The sequence below is a fragment of the Melospiza melodia genome, chromosome 1 (assembly GCF_035770615.1).
Source record: "Melospiza melodia melodia isolate bMelMel2 chromosome 1, bMelMel2.pri, whole genome shotgun sequence".
In the NCBI taxonomy this organism is placed as follows: Eukaryota; Metazoa; Chordata; class Aves; order Passeriformes; family Passerellidae; genus Melospiza; species Melospiza melodia.
The window spans coordinates 114,000,940-114,027,744 of NC_086194.1; the positions used below are offsets into that span (position 1 = coordinate 114,000,940).

The 26,805-nt window shown below is 45.7% G+C and overlaps 1 protein-coding gene across 4 annotated transcripts in view; it reads left to right on the forward strand.

Moving 5' to 3' along the window:
- RIPOR2 (RHO family interacting cell polarization regulator 2) overlaps positions 1-26,805 on the forward strand; it is a 69,364-nt gene that overhangs the window by 8,923 nt on the left and 33,636 nt on the right. The window contains exons 1-2 of one of the 4 annotated variants that reach the window (XM_063164895.1): positions 7,557-7,715; positions 25,596-25,722. In XM_063164895.1, coding sequence (XP_063020965.1) covers positions 7,628-7,715; positions 25,596-25,722 — 215 coding nt within the window. In that variant the 5' untranslated portion in view covers positions 7,557-7,627. Of the gene's footprint in view, positions 1-7,556; positions 7,716-7,899; positions 8,148-9,094; positions 9,202-25,595; positions 25,723-26,805 lie in introns of those variants that run through there. The other 3 variants (XM_063164904.1, XM_063164913.1, XM_063164884.1) reach the window with 3 other exon arrangements.

The following is a 26,805-nucleotide window of genomic DNA, read 5'->3' on the forward strand; positions in this document are numbered from 1 at the left end:
CCAAAACTTCCCCAAAAACTCAGACAGAGCTCTCTGAGGTGACTATAACAGTGCACACAAGGGCTTGCAAAAGCTCCCCTTTCATCACAGCAAGCTGTTCCCCAGGCCAGCCCTGCCTTCCTGCCCTCCCTGTGCCCAGCCCTAGGGGAAGTGACCTGCAATGATGAGCTTTTGTGCAACTGATCCTCTCTTCATGCTGTGTAACACCAGGGTGAAAAGCCCCCATCCCTCCTCACTCCCCAGGGAGTGCACCTGTGGTTCAGGTATGGCAGCAGCTGAGTGGTATCCAGGAGGTTCCCTGGAGGGATGCCACAGTCACCTGTGGCAGAAGAGAGAGGGACAGGCTCTCTGAGGGGCTTGGCAGAATGGCTAAAAGCTCTGTGAATATATTCAATATATGTCATTAACATAGTCATTAAATTTTCAAGGACTCCTGCAGGACCTCAGGGAGATGAGATTATAAAATCTCACACATGAGCCCCACGGTTTTCTCAAATTTGTGATTAAGATGCCAGTAGCTAACAAGGCCGGCCAGCATTCAGGCTCCATGGCATAACTGGAGCTTTGTTCACATCCTTCTCATTTCATGGTAGCTCAGAGCAGTGGAAGAGCTCTGTTGTGAACGTGGATATTGTCTATAAGGCACTGTGCTCTTTTTAGCAGTTGGTTGTGACTGGGTAGAAGTGCAGTTTGCCACCTGAGAGCTCCTGTAAGTTTTGGAGTCCTGCTCACTGCCTTCACTCTGAACTAACAGATTCCTTTTCTTGAGGGTCTTGGAGAAGAGAGATACTTTATAGATGTAGATAGATTTGAAACCAGACAGCATCTCTGAGATCCTCCTCCAAACAGATGCTAGGAATGCCACATAGCAATCCCAGTGCACACTTAACAAGCGAGGCTCTTTATTTTTTTTTTTTAATTGAGAAGGGTGGGAATGTTGAAAAGAATCCATACAAAATATTCTTAAAGAAAAAGAAAGCCACAGGAGGAGCAGAGCAGTCCAGCACTGCTGAGCTCAGCTGTGGAGTTGGATGTCAGTAGTTTTTTTTTCTAATTTCCCCATTGAAACACAGGCAGCTCAGGACGTCCTGATGTGCTCTGCCTCTTCTGTCACTCTGGGGAGCTTCCTGCCCACTCCATTCCTGATGCCTGTTGTGAGCCAAGGAAGAGTTAGCTTAATCAGCAACACCAGCCTCTGAGTAGTGCCAAGTTGTTGTCATTAATCACTTCAAAAATCACTGCACTGAAAATAGTACACAGGGTCAGATGTTCAAAATCTGGCATGGTTTCACTGGTGTCATTTAACCTCAGCCACAAAGCCAGAACACACTCCTAAAGAAACACTTCTTATTTGCTTTACTTATTCTTTATGAATTTTAAATCCACTCACACAAAGCTGCTCTTCACTGTTCCTAGAGGAAATAACTGCTGTGAATGGTCAATCACCTCCAGGTGAAGGCATGCTGGACTAACAAGGAACGTGTATCCCCCCAAGAGATGCCTGGGGGTGCTGGTCTGAGGGTTTGGTCAGAGCTTCTCTGTGCTACAGACCACCCTCTCTCCCTTGGAATCTCAGTCCAAATATTTGGCAGATGCACTTGGGGCTCATTACATTACAGAGGCAGCATGTTCACTGCGCTCCCCCGAATGGCATTCTGTGTGTGCTGCACTTGTTTTGTGTTTGCTATATTTAAGCCACAGAAATGTGCGCTGGGGAGGAAAAGAGGGAAGTGGTGGTATCTTGGAGGCAGGGAAGAAATGAAAATAATTTCTCAAAGCTGCAGTCCTCTGTGCAGAATTTTGGCTCACAAGAAGGAAAGAGGAACATGGTCTCTGCACCAAGGACCTCGACAGGTCACTGTACTGCAGTTTTTCTGGGAATGATTACAAGGCAGCTCTGGTGTTACACTAACGTAAGTAAGGATGGAAATTGCTTGGAGCCTTTGCACCTGAGGACTCCTTCTGGGTTTCTGTTATGAAACTGCCTTGTTAGGGACATGCAGGAAGACCTGCATGCAGCACTGCAGAATTCATACATGGAACTAGATTTTTAAATGTCTGGCATTATTTGCTCCTTTGCTTCCTGCTTCCACCCCAGCCTTTGCAGCCTCCTTCTACCTGACCATCATTTTCCCCAGACCATGCTCATCATCCCTGCAGCTCCTCCCCTTCTTGCCATGACCTGTGGGGCTCACAGAGCAGTAGGAAGGCAGGGCCCGTCTCTATGCTGCTGCTGACGGTCGCAGCAAGGCAGGCCAAAGTCCTGGGTGCTCCTTACTTGCTCTTTCAGTCATGGACTGAGGATACCTTTGATGTTTGCTAACATGTCCTATAGTGTCTCGCCCATATAATACATATAATATAATATATAATCCTTGGTCCTTCCAGGCCAGTTGTCTGCTTCATATCACGGAGTAGAGAAGAACCAGAGTGCCTGTGCATGTATAAAGAAAGGTTTTCTCCTCCTCTGTGCTTTAGAGCTTACCCAAAATGTGTTTCTCAAATGCAGGTGAGGGTGCAAGGGGAGTATGGAGGTGAACATGGGCTGGGGTCACATTTTAACTGTAGTCCTGATGTCAGCAGCAAATTTCAGAAGCAGGTATTACTGCTTGATAACATGGGAAGAGATGGGCAAAGTTTCTAAGAGAGCCCCAAACAGATTCAGAATATCAGCCTGCTGTCATGATGGATGGTGAAGGTTGTGGCAGGGAGACTGGTCTGGGCATTTGAAAGCCAAGAAACAAAAGGCATAAGAGATTACCCAATGATTCAAGAGGATCCCAGCAAGAAAGCTAGGAACATATTGACTTTCTGTCTACAAAGCTGAAACTGTTCCTGGAAATGGTCTAACAGGGTCTTCTTGATCTTAAGCATGTTGGTAGCCCTGAGCAGGAATCTCACATGCTGCAGACCCATGGAAAGCAATGTGTTCCACTGCCTGCACTCCTCTGGGCAGGTTGGTTTCATGGCTGTCCAGCAGCAGGACTTCAAGCCAGCCCATTACCAGCAGCATGGATGACACTGTCCTGCAGTCATACTCCCAAAAAGCAGGCTGATAGTGCCACACCTGTCTCTCCAGGTCTCCAATCCCTCCTATAATAGCTTGGATCATCTCATAGTATAGCTGACTTCCAGCTGTCCAGGAAAGCAAAAATTAGTTTACAGCATTTTTTCAAGTGCCTTAACTAGAAAACAAGGAATGATTTTCAAAAACAAAAGACAGGGGAAAATTAAGGATAGAGCTGCAGTACTAGACACACCATCCACAGACTTGGTGTGCACGTAAGAGCAGCTCAGCCAGCCCTGGTTGCTAAGCAGTCTGAGAAACTGGAATGTGCTGCTCCCTCCAACCCTACATGAACATTGCCACATAAAACCTGCCCAGAAGAGGCATCAGTGCTGATTTTGAAACAGGTTCTGGGGAAAAAAATGCAATTGATGGCTCCTTCGTGCTGCTCCCCAAGTTATATATGTGAGGATAGGTAGGATGTATGCTTGTGCATACACCTCCCAAACATCAAATGCTGCCAGATGCACAGGCCATTGTGGGAGGCGTTCTTGATCTGAAGGCAGCTATCTCAGACCACCACAAATGCATCCAGGTGGGACAAAGAACAGATAAAAGAAGGATTACCTAGAGAAAGTGTTGTCTCTGTGGTACATCAAAAGCTAAAGGTGACTCCTCTCTCTGTCCTTGGCCCTCTCCCTCTGTATCCATAGCTGTTCCTTGTCATACCAAGTGTGTCCTGACCTCCATGCCACAGGACACAACCTCTGCATTATGATTCGGTCATTCCCAAAGATCCAGCTGTGCTGAGCATCTGGCCAACAGTCCCAAATGGAATTTGTTCCCAAATCATTGCAGAAGATCAGCACTAGTAGCTTTTCCCCACAGTGCCCCAAAGCAGCAAGTGGAAAGACTTGCAAAAGCACCATCATGAGAAATGAGGAACTTGAGGGTGGAGCAGCAAAATAGTGATGGGAAGTAAAAGGGGGGAAATGGTTGCACAGTGGTTAGAAGAGAGAAAAACAAGTGGGTATCAAACTCTTCTGGAAAGAGAGCAAGAAGTGTTACAGGATGACAATGAATGTGCAACAAACTGGACAGAGAAGGTCTAAGTACAGGAATGGAATCAATCCAAAAAACAGCATGGGCAGGGTGCAGTAGGAGAATTGTGGCTACACTTCAATATGTATAGTTGGAAAGAGTAATGGCAAACTTGCATACAGTCAGAATGTTAAAGCTCACATCTTGCTCAAATTGCTCATAGCAGGGGTCAGGCTCTTGTCTTTTACTTCTCCCCTAAAAGCTTTCCCAAGTGATGGTTCCAGCACCTGCCATGTTCCCCACTCTCAAATATGGTAATTTACCTATATTTTTGCACCAAGATCCCCAGGTAAGAGCAGTCAGGTTTGCACCCTGTCTTCCCACAGAAGACTTCCCTGGGTGTGATACCTGCTGGAGATGTCCTGTTGGGTGTCCCTCAGCAATATGAAGATGCCTTGCGCATCCCTTCTGAGCATGGGAGTTACACAGAAACACAGCAAAGACAAGTTACATCAGAAAAAAACAGGTATAAATTGTCTTCCTTAAAGGCTAGGGCAGGCCTGATCTACCTCAGACATCCAGAGCTCAAAGCTGTGGTCTTGCCCAACCATCTCCCCACATCCTTTGGCCTCCTGCTGCTCTGAACATGCTAACAAGAGAGCTCCATGCAGAACATGCTAACAAGAGAGCTCCATGCAAATTGCTGTCTGCAAGGCCTGCCCAGTGAGCATTGCCACCCACCACCAGTCCTTGCTTTCAGGTGAATGAAGTCACCCAGGCCTAAGTCTTTGTATCTGCATAACAGACACATATCCCCACAGCCAGCAGGGAAATTTCAACAATATCCCACTTTTTCCACACAGAGCCCTCCCACACAGTATCTTATGGGGAAAAGAGAGTTTCCCCTGGACCTCTGTCCAGACTGCTGGGTTGTGCTCCCCCTTTCCAGGTTTGTCTAGTCTGAAATGGACCTGAAAGCCTCTGGCTCTCTTGATTCAGGGGATTCAGTGGCCTGGAGTCTGTGTGGCAATAGGAAAAGTGAAGTACTTTTCAATATATCCACCCCCCCAGAGGGATGTGTAACTGATGCATATCAGCCAGAAAATCCTGCTCAGCCCTTTCAAGAAGCTTTCAGTGCTTGGGAGGAGCAGAGCATTTAGGTATTCTCAGACTATAATCTCTTCTCTGATAATCCTGATTTGCTCTTTGGCCTGGAAGCAAAGGCTAATAGAAAGCAAAGTGCTTTGGCAAAGCTCAGCAGGTAATTTAGTAGCTCTGGTTTAATTGTCTCAAGTATAATGTGGGGTTACCAGTGCTGAGAATTAATGTTTGTGAAGGTGCACTGGAGATGTCTCAGAGACAGAAGTAGACCATAATTGTCAATTACTGCTTTGAAAAGGTCACTGTTTTCTGAAGACAAAGCTAAAATCAGCTGTTGTCACTTAGAATTTCACTGGGGACACTCATGATGACCTATTTTTAACATAACAGAAGATTACGCTGCAATACCGTGAATAATTTATAGGCATAGTAGCATGATCACAGCCACAATACAATGGCAGCTTCAGTTCCTGCCAGATGATGGAGGGAGACAGAGCTCTCTGGCAATTTCCACTGAATTAGCAAAACAAGACACACGTGGAATGACTGTCCCAGCCTTTCAAAAGCATGTGTGTCAGGATGAATACATGTCCAGAAGGACTAAGTGGGGCAAAGATTTTATCTAGAGCATCCATCAACCTACTCAGTCTCCCAGCTGTTTCAACAAGCACTGGGGGCAGAGAAGTGGGAGTGTGTGTAGGGCTTGGTGTGATGGGGAGGAGGAGAGTACCCTTCTGCATTTGCTATGCTAAATATTGAGAAATCAAGAGAAACAGCTCATACATCCCTACCACATGTATTTGCATAGGATAGAGGATATTTCCTTGAAAGAGGAGGCTGCAATATGAATGAGGTAATTTGCATCTGCAACCTTAAGTTCTAAAAATCTTCTGCAAGATAAGATCAAAAAGGCCAGAGGGAATTGGTAACAATTGACCAGAACTGTAGGAAGCTCCAGGTTGAAGTAGGATGTTGCAATTAGTCTGTGGCACTGAAAACCTTTAACAGATAACCAGGCTTCCACAGTGAGAGCTGCCACCCCCTAAAAGGCTGAAATGGACTCAAACACATATTAAGTGTGCATGATGTGACATTTATAGCTTTCAGGGTTGCCACAAATATTTCCTCTCCTCTTTCCCTGGCATTCCATAGCCCAAAGTGCACAGCTGCTTTTTCCAGAAAGCGATTCCTCTGCCTTTGCCTCAGAGTTCACATCCTGTGTGACACACATGAAATGGGGGAACAGTTGATTCAGTCAGAGATGTAGAAAGGTCACCCTTAAAATTTTGCCTTGGAGCTACAGCAGTGACACTGTGTTGGCACCAGCCCCTACACTTTTTCTAGTGGAGAAATGGGTGCCTCTGGAAATACCACAGCCGTGATTGCTGTAAAGTCCATCTGAACTCAGAAACCTTGGAAACGGCCTCTAGACCCCAGAGGTCCCCACACCAGTGTGAAGAGCATGCTTCTCTGCTTTTACTAAATCTGGAGCAATTTTGTCTCATTTCTATTTCTAAGGCTGCAGGGTTTATTTTCAGCATACAATATAAATAACTCATATTCATTGTTCCTGCTAAAAATTACTTAAGATGATAGGTCATCTGGAATTGGCAGCTTGGATTTTTTATTCAGGGACAGTTTTGGGGATTGCACAATGCTCTGCAAAACCTAGCTCTGTCTTCCTTGTCATTTGCTTAACTTCTTCATACAATATCAGCCTCTGTGTGACAGGTCAGTGTACTCAATGAAAACAAAGTGGTGATTCTACCTATCCTGACCCAAATGGGGAAAGATACAGGGATATGGGGAGGGTATGGGCATTGACTTCTCAAGCCTCCTTGCAAATTGTGTCTGTTTATGAACCCCATAGATTTGCCAGGGATTCCCCCTGCCCCTTACTCCCTCCCCCAAAAAAGAACCACTTGCAGCTGTTTAAGAGGCACAAGGGAGAGCTTGTTTGAAGGACCCTACAACAGCTTTAAATGCTGGCAGAAGAACAGCAAATCATATAGAAAATACAACGTGTGTTTGGTACTTCTGTTGGCTGATGTGAAGTCCAGTATTAAAGTCACAAAAGAGAAATTAAGAAGTCCTAAGGGTGGCAACAAATATATGCAAAATCCATACCTCTAGAGAGATATATTGATAGTAAATAGGACTGTGTATTTTGGAAGGAACACTAAATTTGAAGAAAATAGCTCACAGTCTCTGGGAAAATACAGCCTTTTTTTCCTTGGGGTAACAGAAAAGATGCTTAAAGGAGGAAACGCAAGGTCCATTCATTGCATTGTTCTTTCATTTATATTCGCCTTTAACTGCTGTCTTCAGCCCGCCCAACATCCAAATTTAGAGCTTTCATGCACACTCCTGACGGCAGCGGAGGCTGCAGCGAGTGGTCCACCGGCCGCGGGGAAGGCAGGCGGCGGCAGCCCGCTCCCTGCCCCATTCCAGGCACGAAGGGTCAGAGGGATTCTGCACATGTTCCGCCTTTGGGACAAACGGCCTGAGCGGCCAGACGCATCGGGCGAAAAAAAGGAAGAGCAGCACGGCCGCGTCTCCCAGAAAGGTACGGGGGCACCGGAGCGCCGCATCCCGCGGGGCCGGGCCCGGGGGCTCCGCACCCCCGCACTGCCCGCGGCTGGGGCTGGGGGCTGGGGGCGGGCGGCAGCGGCACCGCCTCCGCCGCCTCCTCCGCCCCCGCCTCCCGCCCGCCGCGGCTCCGCAAGGAAAAGCCGGCCGCGGCTCTGCTCCCTGCCAGAGCGGCGGTGCGCGGCCACCGGAGGCGAGCTGTCCTCGCTTCTCTTCGTTTTAGATTTTTAATTTCATTTTAAAGCTTTAATTTTATCCTTTTTGTTTTTAGAAATTATTATTCGGTGTTTGTTAGTTTTGCAGCTGCGGGCGCTGCCGCCCGGGATGGGGCACCGCGGTGCCCGAGGAGCGCTGGGCGGCGGCGGGCGAGCGGCGTCCCGGAGCGGGCTGTGAGCCGCGGCAGCAACAGGTACCGGCCGGGCTCCCGCGGGGTGCGGGGCCCGAGCCCGCGGGGGAAGGCAGGAAGGAACGAGGGAAGGAAAGAAGGAAGGAAGGAAGGAAAGGGGCGCTGCCGAGCGGGGACGTGGCCGGGCGCATCTCCGGGGCTGCGGGGCTGGAGAGCCGCGCTCACGGGAGCGGGTCCCGACCCCGCTCAGCTGCCGGCGGCGGCGGCAAGGTTTTGAGAAGGGCAGAGGTGCTGTTTTGGGGTGTCTCGGGCGTGGTGTTAGGCTGTGATTGTGAAGAAAATCTTGATCGTGGTTGTTCGCTGAGGGACATGAAGCTAGCTTAATATATTCTCACATAGCGTGGAAGTGCTTAGCCCTGTTTCCATAAAAAAGTCTTGGCGTTTCCTTAGGTCTTGTCTTTCTATTTCCAGAGGGCTTTTATGGTATTACTGGTTAGAGGAGAGCTTAGACCCTCTTAAGTTCCCTTTACAGTCCTCTGGCTCGTTCCCAAGGACTGATGCAAACCCATTACACACTGGCATTGCTCTTCAGTTTACCTTTAAATGCCCTGGTCACAAAAGGTCACCCTAATCCTGTGACTGGTCTTTCTATTGCTGTGTTAGCCGAGCATTTTGCTGTCATTCAAAGTTTCAAAACGCTTTCTGGAAATTGTGTGCTTGTGGCCATGCTGCCTTTGCACCCTTTCATCCGTCTCTCTGGGAAGAGCTGAGTGTATTCCCAGTGTAATTTCAGCATTCATTAATCTGGCCATGCATTCAGCCACGCTCATTTTAATTACCGTGTTTGAGCTGCTGTCACGCAGCTGGAGCCCGGGGCAGGGAACACGCTCCCAAACAGAAACATCATCTTCTCCGGTGGTTAATTAGGTTTCACAAGTATCCCTCTCCTGTATAAACAAAAGCAGGAGCATACCCAAACAGAGAGCTTAAGGAAGGAGACAGGAGGAAGGTCTATTTCCTGAAAGATTCCTGTGCTGGTTGCGCAGCTGTCTTGGAGGTCTTCACACAGTGGGAAGAGACACGACGTGATGTGGTTTGTGTGGCCAGACCCCGAAAGGTATCCACTGGGATGGGTTCAGAGCCCTGCTTTATTACCAAAATGGGCAAATGTGACAGATTGTTCCACGTTTAAATGAGTGTGGGTGGGTATGTATGTTGCACAGTGGGAGTCTAAAGGAAGCAAAGTTTCTTTTTTTCCCATAAATCCAATGTTTTCTAAGCTAGTAACTGAAGATTAGGACAGTCACTTAAGATGGTGTCTGTGCTGCTTGCAAGTGCAGATAGGCACTTGCGCAAAGTAGACTTTGACAATCCCAGCATTCATAACCCGATGCTGGTTTAATTTTTGGCATCCAAGCAGCATTTCCTTGACAAAGTGTAGGCTTTTGGAGTTTTCTTTGTTTTGTATTGTTTTTAAAAAGCAGCATGTTGAATTTCTTTCCAGGATCCTGCACAAGAAACAGAGCACTTAGCTTTGGCATGTTGCTACTCCTCTCTAGAATGACAGTACAGTTATACCTTAGAGGTTTTTCTGCTGCAGAATTAATATTTCTTAAATGCTTGGGAACGTGTAAGTGGAAGAGTGTGTGGTTTGTGAAGGAGCATCTGTTAGTGAAAAAGGTGCTTTTCTTCCCTTGTGCTCTCAAGGCACATGACCATTTTATTCACCTGTATCACAGAGCAAACACTTGGGCTATGAGTGGTACCAAGCACGGCCTCAGAGCTCACCATGGCATGCTTACCTGCCATGCAGGGTTACCTTTTGCTCTTTGATATTTTTAAACCCAAACAGCCTGAAAGGTAACTTCCACACAAAGTGCAATGCTGGAAGAGGTCTGGGGAAGCCGCCTTGCTTTCCTGCTGGGAGAAGTGGGAGTGAGAGCTATAAGCAGCATTGGCTTTTTCCAAAAAAGGGATGGCTGGTTTGACACTTTTTTTTTCCTGATGCTATACATGTGGCAGTGACAAGCTGCTCCCAGACAACCCACTTAACTGGGGTAGTTTTCATCAGGCAAGCTAGGCTGGGAGCAGCTGGGAGATAGACAGCTTGTGTCTGTGGCCATTCAGCCTGCACAGAGCATCAGCTGAAAGCAGACTGGGAAGGAAGGGAGGACAGCAATGCCTGAACGCAGCTCCTGGCACGGGCTTGTTAGAGAGGGCTGGGATGTGAATTAGTATCAGATAGGGGCCTGTCACATCGCTTTGAAGCTGTGTGGTTCCTGGATGACTCTATTAACAAAATGGGAGGGGAAAAATGGTTATTTTCTCACTTAGCAGGAGCTTAGAGGTCATTGTTTTGTTCACTCAGCTTGCACTGCCTGCTGATTTTCTGAAAGGAAGGTTGCTAGAGGAGTTTCTTACTAAAAGATTCTCAAAATTAATCAGGAAGAACACACACTGTTTTTTTTTTCCCCTCCACTAGTTTTGCAACTGATTGTTGCATTGGCTCCAAGATGTGCTTGCCCCTTTTAGCAAGCAGAGAGAAAGAACTAAGCCCACTTGGAATTTAAAGTCAAATGTGAAGTCTTTTGAGAGCAGAATCAATTTTGCCCTGGGAGACTTCACAAATCATGGTGGCTGCACGTTAAACATATCACAGAGTCTATGAGAACTTAAGTTGCCAACATCTTTGTTTCCAGTGCTGTCCTTCGTTCAGTTACACCAGGGCAAAGGGCAGTCTGTGAGCAGGGCTGGAGGAGGAATGGCCTGATGGGCTTTGCCAGCTCCCCATGAGAGAGCTGGAGGGAGGTTGGCAGCAAAAGCCAACCCTGGGTGTAATAAACTGGATCATATTATAGCTCTCTGCGTAATGTCAGGAATGGCTTAGCCAAGGCTGGGCAGTCAGCTCAGTTTGAGGTCCGTGACTGTCCTTCCCTACATGCCCCAAATCAAAGCAGAAACTGCATTTTCTTGCCCACAGCTCTTCTGCAGCTTTATTTCTGTTTCTCAGTGCAAATGCTGCTCGTGCCTTCACTTATCTGCACCCACGTAGGCTGTGTGTCTGGCCTGGGGATTAATCCTGTCCTGTCCCTTCCCATAAAGCTGGTGCTCTGGCACCTGGAATACCTCCAGGCAGGTGTTTCAAGGGGAAAGGAAGCAGTGGGTACCAGGTAATCTTCTCTGGGAGCTGTTGTTATCCCCATCTGGCAGCCTAGGGACAGACAACGTTCAGCTCTTGTTTTACCACAAGTGGGCACCAATTTTATCTCAGCCTTCGCAGAATCATAGAATGGCTTAGGTTGGAAGGGACTTTTAAAGGCCATCTAGTCCAAGCTCCCTGCATTGAGCAGGTACATCTTCAACTAGATCAGGTTCCTCAGAGACCTGTCCAACCTGACCTTAAATGTTTCCAGAGATGGGGCATCTACCACCTCTCTGGGCAACCTGTGCCAGTGTTTCACCACCCTAATTGTAAAAAGAAAAGTTCTCATATCCTGCTTAAATCTGCCCTCTTATAGTTTAAAACCATTACCCCTTCTCCTATCACTACAAGCCTGCATCCAGGGGATTTGGATTAAATCTCTTGAATTTTTGCTCTTCAGCTCTAGCTTTGAAGTGTTTTTGCTGCTGGGTCTGGTGTTGTTTGGAAGAAAGAAGATTCCACCTCCCCAGTCCCATCCATGTTAATTAGGGAGCTGCCAGGAACCAAGCCATGATAAAAAATTACAGTCCCAATACATGCTGCCCCATGGGATTTGGGAGGTGTGGAGAAGGGCAGGTTTATGGTGTACTTGAATTGCTTTTTGGTAGCCACAAGTACAGACCTTGCCTTGTTCTTTGCATACAGGCTCTGCACCCAGTGGACTCAAGAAGTGAGTCCTCTAAGCATGACACAAGAAGTAACTGGCCTTTTTTTCCTAAAGTTATCTTTTTCTTGTGTCTTTTTATGTTGCAAGGGTATCCTGTAATTTTTACTTCCCGAGCAGCACAAAAGAAATGACGGATTAGCGCAGAAGTATGCGAGCATCTTTCTTCTTTTCAATGGGAGGAACAAATTGAAGCTGACAGTTCCCTGGAACCAGTGCAACACATGAAGTAGTCACAATAATACATTTTATCTTCCAGCCCTTTTAGAGCATCAGAAGCTCTCTGGTCTCTGATGCCTCCAGTAAGCTGACCTTGGCTGGCAGAGCCAACCATCTCATTACTGCTGTCCCACTGCTCACAGTCTGCCCTCTGTCCTGGCCCTCAAACAGCCTGATTAGCTGCAGCTATTGCTTTCCAGGTTGTGCAGCCTGCTGGTAACCCTTCAGTAACACCAGAACTGTTTCAAATAATCCCTTCTGTAATTACCTTTTATTTTAATCAAAAAACCTCATCTAGCTGCAACGCCCAGAGATTTGTCGTAGATGATTTTGTCCTGAAGAGCCTTATCAACAGGAAAGCTTCTAGTCATCCATTAACTCCAAAAAGCAGTTGCAGCAGAGAAAATCTATCTGGTCATCACCAAGGTTCTGGTTTTAGCTTGTGCCTTTGCCTCTGCAAAACACCAGTCTAGACCAACCTTATCTTTTACTATTTATACATTTGTATTTGAGCTGACCAAAAAAAGGATCTCCTTTTCAGTGAAATCTGTAAGAGACAGGCAAATAAGCATCTGTTAATAGTGGCAGAAAGTTCATATTTCAACAGACCATGCAAGGTTGAACACCAGAACTTCCCTTTTCCCAAATAACCATCTTGCTGTCTGACCAGCCAAAACTGCTTGATTTGTGCCTCTGTGAGGTGTCTTCTTCATTGTCAGATTTGTCTTGCATCTGCTAGAAGTCTGAATCTGAACAGAGGAATAAAATTTTTGCTTGTAGCGAATGCACCCCTTGAGGATGCCTTGAGGATCAGGGCTTGTGCTTGGGGTTGAGATGGTGATAGTGGTCTGTGATACTGCTGCAGGCAGGTAGGGCAGACAGTGTCACTCTGTATTCAAAGTCTGATAAGCATTTTCTTGTTTCATAACATGAAGGAAAATGTATTTTCCATAATTAAGCAGCTTAACATCCTCAGTTAGTATTTAATTTTAAAGTGTTTGGTTTTAAAACTTTTCAACTGTGGTACAGAAGTAGTAGGGTATGTTACAGCTCTGTGCCATAATATCCCTGCTAGTAGCCTTTGGCCAGTGAGTCTCCATGGGTATGGACACACCTTTTTCTCTGGTCACCCCGTAAGCATTGCTGGATCATGGCAGCAACCTGTGCACTTTCCCAACCACAGAGGCACGTCAGTGGGTGACAGTGCTGTTGCCAATGCTCAATTAAGTGTGTAATGTGTTGCCCTGCATGACTGACTGCCCTTTCCTTGTCTCATTCAGTACATCCACAAGACAGTGTTCTGTTAGTTCAAAGAAGGACTTGAGTTTTCACAAAGAGGTGCTGGTGGCATTGGAAGAGTTGGCTGTGAGGTGCTCTTTGATTCACAAGGCTTTTTCTTGAATTCAGTGTGACACTTGCGGATCACATCTACTTAGATATACATAAAATCTTGTGTATAAGAAGAGATCTTTGCTAAAATAAACAGAGAAGAATGTTTAGTTTTTTAGATGTTCAGATTAATAAAGCCAGGAGCTGGAGTTGCTCACTGCAGTAAGTCATCTGTGCTACACAAAACCAAACCAAAGCTATATTAAAAATGCTAAGACTCAGCTGAGGCCAGAGAATAATCAGCTTAAAATTCTGCCTGCATAAACTGGGGCTTTGCTTTCTTCGAAATCAGAGGGAAATGTTGTCATCCTCTCCCCAGATGACAGCTGGACCACAAAGACTTGTTCCATCATGCAGGTGCTGGACTGGAAGTGCTTTCAATACATTTGATTTCCATGCCCTACACTGAAAACAGAAGTTCTCTGAATGTTAGATGGCTTTTCATATGCAGTTAACTAGCAAAGGGTTGCTTTTTTCCCATTCTCTCCCAGCTCTACCCTTAAAAAGAAAACAATCTTCCTTCCTAGTAGAGAAGGTGGTGGCAGTGGATCCAGTGTAGCAACTTCTATCTTAAACTGAACCCTGTACACAAGGTTCTTCCAGGCTCTGTGTTTCTTGTGGGCATGCCGTGCTGCCACCAGCTGAGGAAGACAATTGCCTCCATTGGCAAAGGGGCAAAATAATTTTCCATCCTCATGAAAAGCCATGATATCCTTTTCTTATATCCTTAATGATGGTCTGTTAATATGACATGAATAGGAAAATGCAGAAATCAACAGAGAAGGAAAGAAGAAAGGAAGGGCAGCAGAGGACAAGCCATGGGGTCATTCCTAAAAGCTTGTCATTAACCTGCAATGGCCCCAGTAGATCTTTCTTTTAAATGGCATACTGTGGAATAGCAGGGATGTGCCAAGATGCACTGCCTTAATTTGTGTAATAAAAAGTTACACAAGATAATTACCTTGTAGTTCAGTGACAAAAGCCCTGTCAGATCTTTTTGGTTCATGCTCAATTTATCTGTAATGTCTCTGTGTCTAGAAAACTCAAATGGTAACTAATCCTATAGCATAGCTGCAGGATATGGCATTTTAAACTTGGGATTTGATTTTTTTTTAATGTCCACTACAAATTAAATTTATTAATTAACCCTGACTAGAAATACCTGCTGTAGATTTAAGGGTTTCATCGGGTTTGTATTGGTTTTGTCTGTGACAGCAAACTACAGGTGTTTGTGAATGTTTTTGGGCAGAAACAGCAGCAGGCACAGACTAGCCTGTATCTATGGCATTAAGCTCCCCTGCCTTTCAGAGGAGGAAAGTACATCAGCACTGCTTTGGGAATGATCTTTGGTCCATGCTTCCCAAAATATGCACAGTAGTTGTGTAAGAAAGCCCTGTCTGGCCCAAACCAGAACTGTGCCAGTGACTGTTCAACGTAACCTCCTTTGCCAAGCCATTGCAGAGACAAGATGGAACAGCTTTTCTGTGCTGAGAAACTCAGAGTTGAAGAATGGTTTGTGTTGGAAGGGGCCTTTAAGGGCCATCTTGTTCCAATCCTGTCCCTATCATGAGCACCTTCCAGTAGACCAGGTTTGTTCAATGTAGAGTCCAAGTCAACCTCAAATGTTTCCAGGAATGGAGCATCTGCAGCTACTCTGTTGTAGATTTTCCAGTGTTTCAACACCCTCATTGTAAATAATTTCTTCCTTTTATCTAGTCTAAACCTACCCTCTTTTAGTTATAAAAGATTGCCCCTTGTCCTGTTACTACAGGGCCTGCTGAGGAGTTTGATCTTTCTTATGAGCCTTCTTCAAGTACTGAAAGGCTACAATCCAGTCTCTCTGGAGCATTCTCTTTGCCAGCTGAACAACCCCACCTCTCTCAGCCTGTCTTTGTAAGAGAGGTGCTCCATCCCTCTGATCCTGTCTGTGCCCTCCTTAGGACTCACTCCAGCATGTCCATGTCTTTCCTGTGCTGAGGGCCCCAGATGAGGATGCAGTACTTGACATGGGGTCTCACCAGAGCAGAGGGGCAGTGTCCCTCACCCTGCTGCCCATGTTGCTTTTGATGCAGCACAGAATATTGCTGGCTTTCTGGGCTCCAGTTGCACATTGTTGAGTCATCTTGATAAGTGTTGAAATGAAATGTGGTTTCACAAAGTGGTGGCAAGGAGAGAAGGTCTGCCTAAAACTCTAGATGTGGTTCCTGTAAACACTTGCGTGTTTATAAAGCTGTTCTGCTCTTTTTGTGGATACCTGGTATAAGATAACTGTGTGGGACAGGGTTAGGATAGCTGTGTCTTCTGGCAGTCTGCACATAGCAATCTCCTTTTCTGTTTTGCTCAGCTGCCCTGTTGGTCATCAACCCTCTTTTTCCAGTGTCACAAACACAAGCTTTTCCCAAGAGGGACCCTAGCATAGACCCGTACGCCATTATGCTCTTTCATATGCTTCTTACAAATCCTTTAATGATCCTGACCAGAGAAAATGATGGTGTTTTGGGAGAAGTTTAGGCTGTTTGATGGTATTAGATATGTACTCTTATATCCTGTCCCTTGAAGAGGTTTTTTAAGCTTAAAATACTGTAGCCAAGAGAATAATAAACTCTGCCATAACTTTAAATAAAATTTCATAAAGTCATGTATGTGAGAAGACTGAAGTTTTGAATTTTAAAATGAGCTGAAGCCAAGAGACAAGCGAGTTGCATCAGAGTAGACAGCCATTCTTGGTTGTGCATGGACAGTGTTCAGCTACTTGATGTACTGCAAGAGAGCTTCAGACAGATGCTATAACCAAATGTAAATGAAGTAACACAGGACTTTTATGGCAATGCTCTTTAAGGGGCCACACTTGTAAGGTGTCAAAAAGATTAAATAAATCCATTTCTGCAATGCTCATGTCTGGAAGAAGAACATCCAGCTTTAAAGATCTTCATCCTAGGACATGTAACAGTGTATCTTCCACAGTATTTTAGGGAGCAGTGTGCCATTACGACACTTCTGGAAATAGAATGATCGTATAAACATCCACGGAGTTTTAAGTCACCCTAATCCCATGTATTTAAAGAGGAGCAGCAAAGCGTTTGTATCTCATTAGTGGCTGAAGGGATTTGACAACAATGATGTTTTACTTTCCTTTCAGGGATGAAAAGCCTGGCGTACTTGTTTAATTTAGCTCACTCATGCTTATATTAGAGCGTACCTGGAGTGGATACTGAGAACAGCCAGTTTGTCTGTCTTGGCTGAGGGAAAACAAATAATCTCCAGAGCAGCCCACTGGTTACCCAAACCATTCTGCATGTGTTTACTTGATGCCTTTACTTTCCTGCAGATGCAAAGAAATGGTAACCTCAGCTCGCTGTCCTTGCCTCTGCTGCTGCCATCTGCATTAAATGAGGGTTGTAAAGCAGCAAAAATATTGGTGCAAAGTAATTAAAGAAATCAGCATTCTCAAGGACAACTTTCCTAGCCATTGCTTTTTTTCTCCTGTCATGGAGAAGATTTTTGTATTCGTTCCTTGCACAGTCTGAGAAAGTGAAGCCACTCTGTGCTGCTTACACTTGACATGCAAATTTAGGTCACTGCTCAGATTCATCATGGATTTTGCCAAAGGACTCCCACTGGAGCTGTATCTGTTGACATCAGGGCTGTCTTACTCCACTTGTGCTCAGATGGACTCCTGGGCTTGTTACTCCAGATGTTCCTGTTAGTCAGTAAGGGTGAAGGGAGACCACCCGCAGCCCTCACCGGTTCCTAGGCCTCCCCTAATGCTAGTGCTTGCCAAAATGGGTAATCAGTTGGTCACTTCTTGTGGTCTGAGCTAAGAAATTAAAATTCCACCCAACATCTGTGGCCAACCAGGCCTATGCTAAAAGAGGTAGAGAAGTAGTCAGGCTGCTCCTGGCTGGAGGAGTTCCCACAACCTGTTTTTCATCCTGCTAGTCTTACTGCTCACAAGGTTGCTCCTTGTAGTTTATCTCCTGATGCAGGGGTAGATAACAGAGCTGCCCAGAGTCTTGCACCTTTATGACTGTGCAGTGCTGCCCCAATGACAGTGTGGTTGATTGTGTGCTCAGGCCACTCTGCTGAACCGCTTGTTAGGGATTTTGTGCAAGGTGGATTTAAAGCACGAGAGGATTGTTCTCAGGGTTTTAGCAGTGCTTTTTCTTTAGATTATTTGCCAGCACTTGAATGGCAGTGGGACTTCGTTTTTAATTAAATCTTACATTGACATAAAGAATTATCAGTGATGAGTAGAATTGGAGTTGGCTTCTAATCAAAGATAATTCTGCATACTGGGGTGGGTTTGAGATAAATGAATGTCAAATGTAATTAGATGGTCAGATTCTGATCCCTCAGCCACACTCATAAGTACGACACCACATTTTGCTTATTTATGCTAATGCAAGCTGAATACAATTGCCCCATGTCTCTAATGATGTAGGGAGCAAGATTAGGGAGGGCTCCATGTGGGCTCCTGCGCATGCTCACCCCAGCCACCAGTGTGAAATAAATGTTGGAACTGAAAAAAAAAAGGAGGTCAGCTGCCACGAACCCATCTGTTGTGTGCGGAGCCATTTAGGATCAAGTTTATTTTCCTTGGCTTTATTACAGTGAAATAACTCATTTGCATTTCCCTCTCCTTGGGTTTTCAGCTATACCAAGGGGAAGGTGCAGTGTGGGCCTTTCTCTGAAGGAAGGTTAAGCAGAGGCTCCCTGGCAACAAAAACAGAGGAATGGGGGCATTGCACTGAGAGCTCTGGGGGAGTAGCTGCAAAAAGGGGAGGAAGAAGGCTGACAGTGGTATGAGACAAAAGAGTGCTGCTTTCACCTTAGCCACTGCCAATCCTTATTTCTGTGTTCTGTGAGGTAATGGGAATTAGAGGCAAAGGCATGTTTTACAATAAACATAAAATAAAGTGCAAAGTCCTCACATGTACTTTGGTACCTAGACTGGTGTGAGAGATGACTTACTGAATATATGGAGCTAATATATTGCAGTGGGAGCATCCGCTATTCAGGTTCTATGCACTTACAGCCATATCTACTTTACCATTTTGCTCTTGACCTGGACTGGTAGCTTTCTTCTTACTATTCTGTTGCTTTTTATGCAATAAAAAGGTTCATGTACATCATCTAGTTTGGGTAGGAGGAGCAGAAGAACAGTATGGGCTGTTCCAGATGGTAGACGATTTGTATTTCTGGTCAGGATGTCTAGTGATGAGCTAGCATTTGAATTGAAAATGCCCTTACATGCAACATTTAAAATGCTCTTACAGAAATTAAGCCATAAAGTAGAAGCCTTTTTCCTAAGGCTTGTTACAATTTGCAACAAAAGCTGAAATTTGGTACTGAAATACATTTTCATTTATTAGAAACGGGTAATGGCGGCTTGTGCTCACTTGCAGGGATTTCTGCATGAAAAAGTAAAGCTCCCAGCTATGGGCTTAAGAGCTATAAAAGATGCATCAGCTGCATAAACATTTCTTTGTGCATTGCAAGAACAGAATCCACCTGAATTGAAGGTATTGAAATACAGCTAATACAAGAATCACTGTGGGTGTCTCTGATGGACATAAAGTCATCAGTGAGAAGTGTGCTCAAACCTTCAGAGAGATCCTGCTGGACAGTCAGTGCTGAGGATGTCCATGGTGAGACATGGAAGAGACCACCTCAGGGAGAGCAGGATGAGCTGCAGTGGGCTCAGCTGAGATTCTTGCTGCTGCAAGAGGCAGGGCAGAAGTTTCCCTTCCTGTGCTGTGGCTGCCAATGGCTTTGATGCCCACCCAAGTGTGTCCCATGTGCTCCCACATGTCTTGTTTGAAGGAGGGGGCTCCATCTCAGCTGCAGCTCCTTCTCTGTGCAGCACTGCTCTTCAGTCGTGTGGGGAAGCCCACGTGGCTCGTTCTGTGCACTAAAATTAACGCGTGGAGCTCACGGGTGTGCTGGCCTTTCACCGGCTGATGTAGGCTCGGGAAGTGTGCTGTCGGTGCAGCCATATGCTACTATTTAGGAATATCTCTAAGCCTTGGGCTTGGGTGGAACAAATGCACATGATTTTATTCTGGCAACCAAGAATAGTTCTTCAGATGGAGCTCACATGTCTGTGCAGTTCTAGTAAATGCTGCCCTGCACAAGTGCCATGAAGGTTGTAATTTGTGTGATCGAGTGATCAACAGAAGACACCTTTCTACAGGTGCTTCCAGGAGTCCCTCACCCCACAGAAATCTTCTTGACACATACAGAAATTGTGAGCCTGCTCACTCATGCCTAAGAGTTTTTGTCCTGAAAGTGTAAAAAGTCTTGTGCAAGAATTAAATTTCTTGTGAAAGTTTTTATAGTGCTCCTGAGTACTCTTATCCACTTAGCACTGTCAAATTTTTATGTTTAAAAACCCAAATGTTTTTAATGAGGTCTATTTTCTCATCCAAGACGCATGGGAGGCTAGGAAGCATGAAAATCATAAATTCCAGGTGGTTATTTGGACTACTGGCCATGCTGGCCTTGTATTGCCAAAGTGATTCAGCTAAATCAGAAGGAAGAAGTTGGAAAATAAATATTAAAAATTACTAGACTCAGGCTACAAAAGCAAGGAGCATGAATTGAAGGTGCGCTGAATGAGCTTGGCACTGTGAACGTGTGTTAGTTTAGAATTTCATTTTGCTCTTTGGGCTTACGAGTGCAAAGCAGAAAGATTTGGCTGTTTTGGAGTATGACATGACTACTAGGGCATAACAGTTCCTTCCCTTATTGTGGTTGTCTTTTGGAGAGATGCATGGTCCTAATTGTGATCTCATTGCATTCAAAAGTTTGTCTCCTTTGTAGGCCAGCCAGCCCACTAAGCAGCATATAGACCTTGGCATAGATGAGAGAGGAAAATGTTCTTTTCTTTCATTAGTCACAAAGATACCAGCTCTTTTGTCAGACATACCCTGGGTTTGCAGGTAAGAAATGTTCCTAGCACAGCAAACAGAATTGGTTGCCTTTTGTAGCCATTCACTCATGTTAGTTAGTGGGCCCCCTCAGCTCACCCTAACCTAGATAATTATCACTTGATTTTTAACAGGCAGCCTGCAGACCATCATAGATCAACATAGAAACCACCTCACTGCAGGGACTACCTCTCCTTAGGTCCAGTATGGACCTTGAACCATGTGTCACACAAGAAAATAATACAGGAAGAAAGGATGATCAAGGATGCTTTCAGTCATTCAGCCCTATCCCACATTCCCATTTAATCAGCAATTATACGTAATTCTGAAGTGTTCTCGAAGCCTCAGCTGCCGACAGCTCCCTTACACTTTACAGCAAATTCTAGACCTGGAGCCAAAACTGTGGCTGCTACACAGAACAGGAGGAATTAAGGGCACCCTCACCACTGTATATTGCAGCTTTCATGGCTGTTAGCACATGTCTAGCAAAACCAACTTCCACTCGTCATGTGGTGAGCAAAAAATGCCATCTCCAAACTGGTCATGGGGAAGAAGCAAAGAAAAAAAGGCTGTGCAAAAGTTAAACTAGATTTAGCAAATATGTTTCAGCCTGAATTTTCCCTCTTAGTTTGAATCAAATACTGTTTATCAAATATTTTGGCACTGTGGGAGGTAGAGGCCTATGCTGAGGGTGATGAAGACAGGGCAGCCCTGTGAAAGTGATTGTCCTTTCCCCACTCATTAGCTCAGGCTCAGCTGCTTCCCCATTTCCAGACTGAAAGAAGACCTGAGAGAGGGGACTTTTATTTCCCTGGGGACAGAGACATCATCAATTATCTGCCATTCTGTGCTGCAAGCTGTCAGCGAATAGGGCAGAGGAGTACTGATAGGATTTCACCTTATCCCTTGACTCACTGATGGGCTCATCATTCAACTGCTGTGCACTTAGTATGGGCAGTACTAATTATATTAATTATACTTCTACACAGGGCATGCTTATATTAGCAGTAAGGAGACTGCTGTCTTTTTAAAATGAAACATCCCTGGTTCATTAACTATATAGATTTAAAAGTGTAAGTGTAGTCATTATATCCACTGCTGAAGGGGACCTCTCAAATCACAGAAGCATTTAATATCATTTTAGATGTGCAACTTGCATTATATTGAGAGCAATATTTATATTGCATGTAGAAGACAGTAGCATTATATCATATAAGGGCTAAATGTAGACTGAGAAACTCGATCGCTCCCTTGGCATAGCACCAGAATGCCCTTAGCAGTGTTCAGCTGTGGGGATACCCATCCGGTCAGTAAGGGAGCTGGGTGAGCCCTCAGGGGCTGAGCCTTGCTGAAATTATACTAGCAACTGCAGTCATGCAGATCATCAGGATACAGCTGTACTATTAAATTCAGAGGTAGGTTTATGTAGTAGATAGTAGAGAGACCTGTGAATGGTTTAAGAGGCAGGAAGAGAAACGCCTCTCAGCAGAGGGTATCACAACAACATGACAGATACTCATCACTCAAAGTGTATTTGCAAGATGGGTATCATTAATAATCCATCGATGCAGTGCCCGTATGCAGCCATTGTCTCTGGGAATCTGGGCCAAGGGGCTGATGCAGGGTCTGCAATTTTCTGAGGTTGGTTGGAAGTGTCTGAGATGTCATATTATCAATATTAGTCTAAATCTTAAGAACAGGTGGTGTTGGTACAATAGAGTCAACCTTTTACCTGACCAATGGAAAATAACTGAACAGAACTGGGGATTTCACCAGTTCCTACTGCTACCTCCTTTTATCTCAGTTTTCTTCTGTACAGAAATTAAACATACATTATTCACCAAGATTATATATAATATATAGGGAGAGGCCACAAGCCTATCTGGGCTCTGGGTTCTGACCATTTTATGCAGAAGCAAAGCAAAAGTAGCTCCAGGCAGGTCTTCAATTTGCATTTCAATTGCACTTCTTGCACATTTTTCTAGTATCTTGGGGATAGTCTTAGCTACTAAAGCCTTTTAAAGCCATCTGAGTGCTTGAGCAAAATAAAGAAAATAAATAAGTACATTCCTTTTCCAAGATTATTTATTTTTTAAGTTTGCCCAAAGGAAAAGAAAATCAAAACAGTTCCAGTGTTTCTGCACAGTCAGATTTGGACACTTAAGATTCTGTTCAGAGTGAAAACCATTAGTGTTCTGATCATGTTAATAGAGAAGAGACATCATGCAGAAGATGCTAGCATTTTCACAACAGCTTTGAATCTAAAGCCCTTTTCATAGTCAGTGTGGTTGTGATTAGCACCCAAGTTCAAGTTTTGTTTTCTCTCTCTTATTTTTTGAGGAATTGTTGGTGTTTAGGCTGCTAAATCTCTTCTGACTGTCAGTGTTGTTTAGCTCCTCCTAGGTCTCCAGATGTTGTCAGGGTGTGTGTGTTAATCATCCTGTCAAGCCGTGCAAGTACTGAACACTTGCAAGGGATTTTCTTTCTGCCCCTTGGCACTCCGGACCAGAATTTTGATGCAAATCCTTGTATGGTAGCATGCAGATTGCAGCCTAATTGTCTAAAGGTTATTTGCACACCCAAAGGGAGCTTGCTGTGCAGCCCCCAGAGTGCTGTGGTCGGGTGGTTTCCGCTCTGTCTCGCAGGAGGTGGCTCTCTGTGCAGTTTGAACTGTTAGGCATAATCTGGCAGAGGGAAACTCTCTACAGTCTATAGGGATGTGAGGTTTGACCCTGGAAGCTGCAAAATGCCTTCTGGCAAGTGCTGTGCCAGGTATCTGCAAACCTGAGCACAGCTCAGCCCTGCAGAGGTGTGCAGAGAGCCTTATGCATGTAGGGATGAGTACAGAGCCAAATTTGGGCTCTCAGTGAGCAAAGACTCAAGTACCTCCAGCTGTGGCTGGAGCATGTTTATCCCTGTGTAAGTTAGCCAAAGTATCTTCTGAGAATTTTCTGGTATCTTCTGAGTTGGTGAGGAGCAGCAGCTCCAGAGCCTCTCTGCTCCTCCATGCTCTCCCCTTTCCGTGGGTTTGTGCCCAACACAGGTGCTCATGGTCCTGCTCTGCCTGAAAGCAGCTTCTGTGTCCCAGGGATTCATCCTTGCTGTGGTTAAACTCTCTGAGCTTAGTGGGCTGCATCTGGGCTAGGCAGGGACATGAATGGTGAAGTACCATTGCCTGCTGACCACAGGGGAGGAGGAAGCTGTCTTTCACTGCACCCCATGTGGTATCTCTGTAGCTGTTCAGTCAGGGGGACAGCCCTCACTTCCAAAACAGGAAGATGTACTCTGGTTGGGTTGTGCAATAGAGAAAATGTCTCATTAGCAGTAGTGCTGGCAATGCTGGGATTGGAAGAAGTGTTTCTGGCAATGTGCTTGCAGAAATATTCCTGACAAAGCTGCTCCTTGGGCAATGCAGTCTCCTCCAAAGAGAAACAGTAGTTTGCCATGGCACCCACTGCCACCCCAAAGAATATCTGCCCAGTTTAATGCTCCAAATTAAATATAACTGAGCAGTGCACAATGTTTCCCCACGTATTTGCTTTCTGCAGTGAATGTTTGCCATGCAAGCAGCACGTAGCTCTGGTGCTTATCATTAATAAATATGTTCAGTTGTGAAGGCTCACAGTGTAGATGTCTGGCTTTCACAAATGGCTGTTTTATTGGGCACTCTCAGTCGTTCCTGACCTGTGGGGATGAGAGAGCAATTTAGACTTGCTGTCACCCCCTCAGCCCTGTAGGTCAGAGTTTCACAGAACATCAGCTCCACTGCCTGCAGGCAGCTCCAGCCCCTGCCATGCCATCCTGCTTCATTACCAAGCTCATCCCTCAGCCCAGCTACTGGAGTGAAATGAACTGGAGCCATGGGGCAGGCTGGGTCCAGCTTTTAAAATAGATGGAAAAGGACTGCTAAAACCCCTCTTTTTCATTTTCTGTCAGGTTATTTTTAAGCTGGCCTAGTTTCTCAGTCCGTTTCACAGCACAGTGGTGTCATCAGCTGAACTGACATCCCAGGAAGGATGGAGGCAGTGAGAGGATGGGTCCTGCAGGATGGGGGAGCCATGTCTGGCAGTACCCGCTGACCAGCTCCCTCTTCTCCAGCATCCCCATTTTCCTCCTGCTCCCTGCCCTGCTGCCTGGCCTGTGTTGGCCTTGGTGCTCCTCACAAATTGGTGGGGCCACTCCTCTTACCAGAGCAGCACAAAACCAAGCCAGCAGAAAAATCAATTTAATTGTCTGCCAAGGGCAGAGACAAGAAAAACAGTGGATTAAGGAGAATAGGAAGACAAAGGTGTCCCCATTTTCCCTTGTGGCAGCAGACAGAGCTGCTGTGAACCGTAGCACTTCTCTGCTATTTATTTGTGGATGGATTGAAATCATTCTAGTTTAGTGCAGATGCCAAGCTGGGCATTGGAAATGAGCACACAGAGGGCAAGGGCTTCCTCTCTGCTGAGCTCCCCCCACCCAGACACATGAAATGCAGAGCATACAGTGCCTGGAGCTTGTTTACTCCTCTCTCTTCACAGTGGAGGGCATCCCTCTCATCACGGCATGTCATGGCTGCACACACAGCCACTGTGTCTTCCTTCTCAGCAGCCCCTGGGCTGAGCAGCCATGGGAGCAAGGATCAAAGGGGAGCTGCAGGGCATTCATGATGTATCAATCCTTTTAAAAATTATTACTGTGTATAATCACACTTTGCAGTGATGGTGAGCACCTCCAAGAGCTCTCCACGCTCCCATAATAATTCCCAGGACAGATCAGGATGCTGGGGCTGGGGGTGAAGCATGCCTGGCCTGGCAGAAATTGGAGATGGCATTGGGATTATCGCATTGAAGTATCTGGTTTCTAGACCCACATCCAGACCCTCTTTGTGTCTCTGATACATTTTTCAGTAGACTCTGGGCTGGAAGTCAGAAGTTTGAATAGGATTGTTTTGGTTTTGAGTGGGCATGATTTGGAAATGCACACAGATTTGTGCCCTGGCTTGCAGCCCTTCGTGGGGTTCAGGTACCCCTTAATGTCAGGGATGGACACCAGGCTGTCTGGCCTCACTGCCTGCCTTTTACTGTAATTCCACCCTCACTGACATGCTTTCTGTTGTTTTTCAGGAATATCTCCAAGGCTCTCTGACATCATGTCAATAGGATCACATTCATTCTCCCCAGGAGGTCCTAATGGGATTATTAGAAGTCAGTCCTTTGCTGGCTTCAGCGGGCTTCAGGAAAGACGGTCCAGGCAAGTGCCCTTGCTCTCTAAGGGGAATTTCAAAATCGGGCTGTAAGGGACTTCTGGGCTTTAGGGGATGAAAGGGGAAAGGAGGTGAGAGAGGACTTCTATCTTTCTGACTCTCTGCCAAATAAAATGTCCTAGGCTAAAATGTGTCTATATTTTTTGTATAACTAAGGTGTTACCCTTGGCCTGTTTGCCTCTCCCCCATTAGTGCAGGGCTTCCTCACATGCCTCAGAGCTGTGAGAGAATTTCAGAGAACAGTTTTAACTTATGCAGTGATCTTTTCAACATGTGAAATGTGCAGGAACACTGCACATATACACTTGCCATCACCTCCTGTTTAAGACCACTGCTGCCTAAAAGACAGTTTTCTTGCTGCTGCACCACCACAAATCCAAAACAAAGCTGTTTCCCTGAGCTTGGCTTGGAGCCTTTCTGTGCACTGCCACTTAGCTACACAGGACTTAGGGCTTTGAATCAGGCATGCCCAAGCCATGCAGTCCTGGATGCTCCCAGAGGCTACTTAACTTTTGATTTTAACTTGTGTAGTCTCCCAGTGCCAGACCACCAGTTAGCAACTGAGGAGTAACAGTAGGCAAAGGGCTTCCCATTGTCAGCCCAAGTCGATGACGGTTGTTAGATGCTGGCGAAGCAAAGCCCCCAAAGAGGCACCTGTATGCAGCCCAACTGTCCTCACTTTGCCATGCCCTGCATACTCAAGACCTGTGATGCTGTTCTCCAGAAACTCAATCAAATCCCAATCTTCCTTAGGATCTGCAGGCTTTATACCTGAGATTATCTGGGCTCCCCTTTCTGTTTAGCACCTGGATGTGGCTCAGCACTCTCACGGACTCTCTAATGTGAGTTAGGACAGGCATAATGTAAGACAGAGAAATGTCTGATGAGCCTCAGACTCGGCCTTGCATTTCCAGATAAGCAGTTATGTCTTGGGAAACGCATATCCCAGGCTGCTCAGATTCTTAACCCATAAAGAAATGCAGACCTTTAATGGGCAGGCACAGAAGCAGATTCATTTTTTGCTAGCAGAGATAATATCACAAGATTTCTTCAAGCTAAACTCCTTTGAG